The sequence below is a fragment of the Silurus meridionalis genome, chromosome 26, assembly GCF_014805685.1.
Source record: "Silurus meridionalis isolate SWU-2019-XX chromosome 26, ASM1480568v1, whole genome shotgun sequence".
Lineage (NCBI taxonomy): Eukaryota > Metazoa > Chordata > Actinopteri > Siluriformes > Siluridae > Silurus > Silurus meridionalis.
The window spans coordinates 14,049,874-14,056,425 of record NC_060909.1 but is presented as its reverse complement, the minus strand read 5'-3'; the positions used below and the strand labels follow the sequence as shown (position 1 = coordinate 14,056,425).

The 6,552-nt window shown below is 40.1% G+C and overlaps 1 protein-coding gene across 2 annotated transcripts; it reads right to left on the bottom strand.

The window, feature by feature from the left end:
• Positions 1-2,085: 2,085 nt before the first annotated feature.
• On the bottom strand, positions 2,086-5,393 carry LOC124380123 (cytochrome b-c1 complex subunit Rieske, mitochondrial). Of its 2 annotated transcripts, none has more exons than XM_046840893.1 (2): positions 5,291-5,393; positions 2,086-2,787 (listed from the first exon to the last, which is right to left on the bottom strand). In XM_046840893.1, the coding sequence occupies exons 1-2, from the start codon at positions 5,388-5,390 to the stop codon at positions 2,177-2,179; spliced, it is 711 nt and encodes a 236-aa protein (XP_046696849.1). In that variant the 5' UTR covers positions 5,391-5,393; the 3' UTR covers positions 2,086-2,176. The 2 variants fall into 2 exon arrangements, with proteins under 2 accessions (XP_046696849.1, XP_046696848.1); XM_046840892.1 differs by lacking the exon at positions 5,291-5,393 and adding an exon at positions 3,791-4,066.
• Between the last annotated feature and the right edge of the window lie 1,159 nt (positions 5,394-6,552).

Here is a 6,552-nt window from a genome sequence, read left to right as displayed (position 1 = left end):
TTATGGAAAAGAAGGGTGGCTTTATTGGTCACTGATGTTTTCTTTTTGAAATTTCAAAAATGTTCTTTTGTAAATTTTGAGTTTGCTTATTATTCTCACTTTAACAGGTGAAAATAAACAAGTGAGATGGAAAAATCTTTGTTTTTCATTTAGTTGCATAATAATTCTGCACACTAATAGTTGCCTAATAATGGTGTATATGTAGATATTCTCTTAAGAAAGCCAAAACTTCACTTTTACTACTTAAATGTTCAGGTTTGAGGGTTTGTTAACATTTTGGATTGACCAAGAGCACTGTAGTTGTACAATAACAAAATTTATCCTCAAAAATGCAACTTGCCTAATAATTGTGCACACAGTGTTGAGAGTCAATTCAAATGAGATTTCAAAACACCTACACAACAATCAATCTCAGGTTTACACGTCTTCTGGTGCATCAACTGCAGCTGTTAAATAATCTTTTGGTATATTTCTGCCTCAGAACATTAAAACATAGAGCTCATACATATGTTTATTTCATACACATTACCTTGCACTCCCATGCTTTTGAAGCACACATGATGATGTTTATCAGTGAACCCTCTCTGTGCCTGGAATATCTTGAACACTCAATAATGATGGTTACTATAGTAACCTGACTTACGTTTCAAACATGTCTAATACCAGTGTAGTGGCTGCAGGATCGCACACTGATACCTTTTATCTTCTCACAGAAGATACAGCATGCACTTGGTTACATCTGTTCAGTTTTGTTAATATTTTGATGTATGCGTCTCTCTCTTTCATCATTTTATCTCTAGCTTCGCAAAGAGGATTAAATAATAAGCAAATTTCAAAATGTGAATTCCATGTAAAAAATTTTATGGTTATAGTTATGTATCAAATATGACATCTCCCTGGGAGATTAAAAGCAATTTTTCTTTTCCATTTAATGTTTTTGCTCCTTTTTGTCAAGCTTGCTGTACTTTGGTGTAGTTCTATCAGCATTAAAGGTGCACGGAACAAGTTCACACATACTGTTGACACGCTAATGAGGAAACGAGCAGCTCAGAACACTGTGATGAACTACAAGTACTGTAACCAAGTTGATCTTACCTGCAATGTTAAAAACCAAATGTCTTCATAAAAGATAGTGAAATACAATTTAATTTAATTCATTTTTATTTGTATAGCGCGCTTAACAATGAACATTGTTTTAAAGCAGTTTAACACAAATAATGCTATGATAAAGGGTTATAGAATGAACAAGAATTTATTTATAAGTGTAAGTTTGTCCCTAATGTGCAAGCTGACTGTGGCCTGAAAAAAAAAACAAGACGGCATAAAGAAAAAACTTGAAGAGGAACCAGACAAGAGGGAACCCATCCTCATCTGGGTAAACAGTCAACTCACCCAACATCACCCACCTCACTAATGTCCACGTAGCTGAACTATCACACCCCTAATTCTAGTAGACAAACTTCCTTCAAAAACAGTGGCGCTTATTATTACACCAAAGATTTAACACAAAAATCAATTAGGAGGACGTCACTGTTTCTGAACTTGCTACAAACCTGTCTGAAATCTCTCCAGGATCCGGTCCTCAGCCTGCTCACAGCGTGTCTCAGTGAGAGCTCACAGCGTGTCTCAGTGAGAGCTCACAGCGTGTCTCAGTGAGAGCTCACAGCGTGTCTCAGTGAGAGCTCACAGCGTGTCTCAGTGAGAGCTCACAGCGTGTCTCAGTGAGAGCTCACAGCGTGTCTCAGTGAGAGCTCACAGCGTGTCTCAGTGAGAGCTCACAGCGTGTCTCAGTGAGAGCTCACAGCGTGTCTCAGGATGGTATCAGATTCATCCTTCACCATTTTGTATGTTTTACTGATTTAGCACGACTACAGATGTAAGATGTTAAACGTAACATTTAACAAACAGAGTCAGGAGCAAAAATTATTTACAACATTATTATTATTATTATTATTATTATTATTATTATTACACAGGAAAAGCAGAAATGTCCACATGCGTGTAGGTGTTTTTGTGTGTGTCTAAGATGTGAGTGGGACATTTACAGGAAATACTAAAGAATAACCAGTATAAGGAGTCTCCGTGTGAAATAAAATATAGGTTTATTACTTACAGTTATCACATGAACAGAGTGGCGAGCATGATATACACACAAGCACACACAAACTTAATGTTATCAGCCCACCACCACTGTGTCTTCATCAGGAAACTCATAATACGGAACCTCCAGGTTGAGCGGCGCCGGACCTTTCCTGATGCGACCCGAGGCGTCGTAGTGCGAGCCGTGACATGGGCAGTAGTACCCTCCATAGTCACCTGCGTTGGCAATTGGAACACAGCCCAGGTGAGTGCACACTCCAATGACGATGACCCACGATGGTTTCTGAACACGGTCCTGGTCGTGCTGAGGGTCACGCAGCTGAGACAGATCCACGTCAGCCTCGGTAGCAATCTCTTTCTCTGTGCGGTGGCGCACGAACAGCGGCTTCCCTCTCCATTTAAACGTCATGTTCTTGCCCTCGGGAATGTCCGACAGCTTGATCTCGATCTGGGACAGGGCCAGAACATCTGCCGAAGCACTCATGGAGGACACGAACTGTGTGACAGCCGTTTTGGCAGCATAAACACCCATGACAGCTGTGGAACCTGTGATCAGGTAGGAGAATGTTCTCCTGGCATCACCGCTCTCTTGAGATGACTTCTTTGGGTCCATCACTTCAGGACGACGATAATCAGAGAAATCAGGAACCTTGATGTCTGTGTGAGCGAAACGCACACTGCCACTTGCTACAACACAAAACACACAGTTGTACCATTACTACGTTTATATTATAGTTTACTATCACTACCAAATTACAGTAATCCCCCATTTATCACGGTGGTTACGTTCCAAAACCACGGTAAACCCCAAACGCTATTTTATGCATACAGTATTGAACTGTATTAACATTTTACTTAAGTTTATAATTAATAATTGTTTATTAATAAATTTCAACATAATCGCACTATCCGCGAGTGACTGTGAAAACCAGCCGAACAAATTAGTTACGACAAATGCAATTCCTCGATAAAGTGGGTGATTGCTGTACTTTCACAGGTTAGATGGCTTTAATGATCCTAATTTAAATCACAACTTGTACAAACCTTTTCTATGTATTAAATACCAAACATTATTTTATCCATTCTGTAACTATGATTACTAATCTTTTATTTTCAGATCTTTCATTTTTTTGTTTTGAGTCACTCTAAATCTGCCTCTGTTACAGTACAACAGCAATATCAATAGCACACTACAATTTTAATTTTGAAAAATGTTACCAAAAATGTTACCATTAAGAAACTTAATAAAAGTAAATATTTCCTTAACTAATTTAAATGAAATAGGAAAAGCAGTGTCAGGATTATACCTGCCGTGCGCATGCGCAGAAGTGGGGTCAGCTAAAAGACAGTACTGTATATAACTTAGCTTTAACGTTACCATGCTAGTAGCAGACACAGCTTCTAAGGAGAAAAATAATTATTTACAATTATTGCCGGGCGAACAAAAAATACTTTTTTAAATAGATAAAAACATGTATGAACAAAAAACGTGAACGAAAACATAAGAATGGTAAAAAATAATAAGTAATTCTGCGTGTCCTTGAGTAACAGTAGCTAGCTTAGCCAGGACGCGGAGACGGTGGCCGAAATTACAGTGTGCGGATGTAATAGTGCACTATATCAAGCGTAAAGCCTCCAACTACTTCCAAATATTGTGACTGTAGGGATGTAGGGTAAATTTAGGACTCACCGTTCAGGCTGGCGAATACAGAGGGCCCTGTCCTGGGGGTCTGTCCGCTCAAAGACTCGCGGCAGAGGAACGGCTTCTTCACATCCAGCAAAATCTTTTCACTTTTCATCACCAGTCCGGGCGCGAGAGCCTTCAGCGGCCCGGGAACAGTGAAGCTCGAGGCCTGTAAATAGGGCGATAACGGCCCCGCGCGCGCAACCACAGACAACATCTTTCTTCACCTTAACGTGTTCCAGCGGCTGAAGGGCGGGTCTTCTCCTCAGAAAACAACTTCCGCTCAACGTCATAAGCAGCGTGGTGACGTCATGGCGCAGAGCGTGCGTGTGTGCGCGCGCGCGCCACATTCTGTGGAGATTGTTCATTAATTCGCCATGGCTCTGATGGCTAACATTCTGAATTACCTTACACACCTGAAGTACACCTGAGCGCTGACTTACACACCTGAAGTACACCTTGCACAGCTGAAACCGGACTCAACACACATACACTTCACACACCCAGGTTTCAGGTCTCATTATAGCATAATGTTTACATGCCGTTTGTTGCTGATCTCCGGGACTTGCTCTATTTGCACAATATTCTGTTAATCCCTTGGTCACTGATCACTTTATCTTGATTGCTGCTACCATATTTTTTACACTATTATAGAATTGCAAAATTCTGTTTATATTTGTTTACATTTCTGCTACTGTGCACCTTATCCTGTCACGACAGGTTTTACTGGCGGAGCTACTGCTGCTTTTATTTTTATATTTTGTGTATTGTGTATTGTCCTGCACTGTCCTGTGTTGTCTTGCACTGTCTTGTGTTGTCTCTTGCACTGTTTGCACCAGTTGCACACATGCACTTTATGTGGCGAGGATCTTAGTTCCTGGCCCTGTGTTCTTCTGTTCTGTGACTGTTGTTTTATGTTGTTTTATGTAGCACCTGGGTTCAGGAGAAACGTTGTTTCATTTCACTGTATACTGCATCAGCTATATATGGTTGAAATGACAATAAAAGCTTCTTGACTTGACTTGACACTCAACCGTGCGAATGAGCTGTACAACCCGGAATCAAACACACAATCGTACTCACTTCACACATCCATGCCCATATTATATCACTTCATTACTACATAGAATTCTGCTATTGTTTTTTTGCACAAACTATCTTGTTTACATTTTTGTTTTATGTTTACTCCTGTAATCAATACTCTTTTACACACTGCACTGTGTAATATACAGCAGGTATATTGGTGGTGCTATTTTGTGTTTTGTGTATTTGTCCTACACTGTCTTGTGTTTTCTTGCACGGTCTTGTGTTGTCTTTGCACTGTCTGTCTTGCACTGTTTGCACCAGGTTGCACACAATGCACTTTATGTGGCGAGGACACTTATGAGTCCTTAGCCCTGTGTTTTCTGTTATGTAATAGTGCACTATATCAAGTGTAAAGCCTCAAACTACTTCCAAACATTGTGAATGTAGGGATGTAGGGTGTAGGGTAAATTTAGGACTCACCGTTCAGGCTGGCAGATACAGTGGGCCCTGTCCTGGGGCTCTGTCCGCTCAAAGACTCGCAGCAGAGGAACGGCTTCCTCACATCCATTATGATTTCCATCCTTCACATCCACTACTGTTATGCAGCACCAGGCTTCTGAAGGAATGTTGTTTCAATTTACTGTGTACAGCGTCAGCTATATATGGTTAAAATGACAATAAAAGCTTGTTGACTTGACTTTACTTGACACTTTACACACCTGAACACCAACCTACACCTTAAAACACCTAATCACTGAACCTACACATTACACACCTGAACACCAACCTACACCATAAAACACCTAAACACTAACCTACACCTAAACACCAACCTACACCTTCAAATATCTAAACACTGAACTACACCTGAACACGGACCCACACCTAAACACTGACCTACATGGTAAAACACCTAAACACTGACCTACACCTTACACACCTGAACACCAACCTACACCTTCAAATATCTAAACACTGAACTACACCTGAACACGGACCCACACCTAAACACTGACCTACATGGTAAAACACCTAATCACTGACCTACACCTAAACACTGATGACACCTTAGATAACTGGACAATGACCTACACCTTAAACGCCTGAACACTGACCTACACCTTAACACCAACCTACACCTTAAAACATCAACACACTGAACTACACCTTAAAATACCTAAACACTGACTGAAACCTTACATACCTGAATGCTGACCTACACCTTACACACCTGAACACTGATGACACCTTGCAAAACTGAACTACACCTTACACACAACACACACCTGACTACCGACCTACACCATACACACTTACTTTAGTTTTAATCTATTTGGTGACATGATCAATATTTTTTTCTTCTTATTGCGTGGTGTTTTCACCCTATCAACCTATTTCTTGTCATTGCGTGGCTTTTTCAACCTACAATTGGTCTATCATTTCCTGGTTCTCACACAACCACAGATGTAGGCTAGTTTACAGAGCTAACAATGAGCAAGGCAGAAGGCTACAAGAAGTATGGGGCTAATGTGATGAGACAGAGAGTCTGCAATGTTAACATGACTGAGCACAGAGACATTCTTGATTACCATCATCTTTTCTCTGCTTGTGTTCTATATGGTGGTTATTTGTTGTTAAGTCCATTTAACTAATTAATTAATTAAATTACTTCTTAAATGTAATGGCAATACTAAATATACAAGAGAAAATAAGACAGGTCTTTTAAAATCAAATAAATAATT

Coding starts and splice junctions, on each gene's coding strand:
- LOC124380123 (XM_046840892.1), bottom strand. CDS start 4,001: ATGTTGTCTGTGGTTGCGCGCGCGGGGCCGTTATCGCCCTATTTACAG. Junction 2,788..3,790: donor TGTATTCGCCAGCCTGAACG/GTGAGTCCTAAA, acceptor TTTGTGTTGTAG/CAAGTGGCAGTGTGCGTTTC.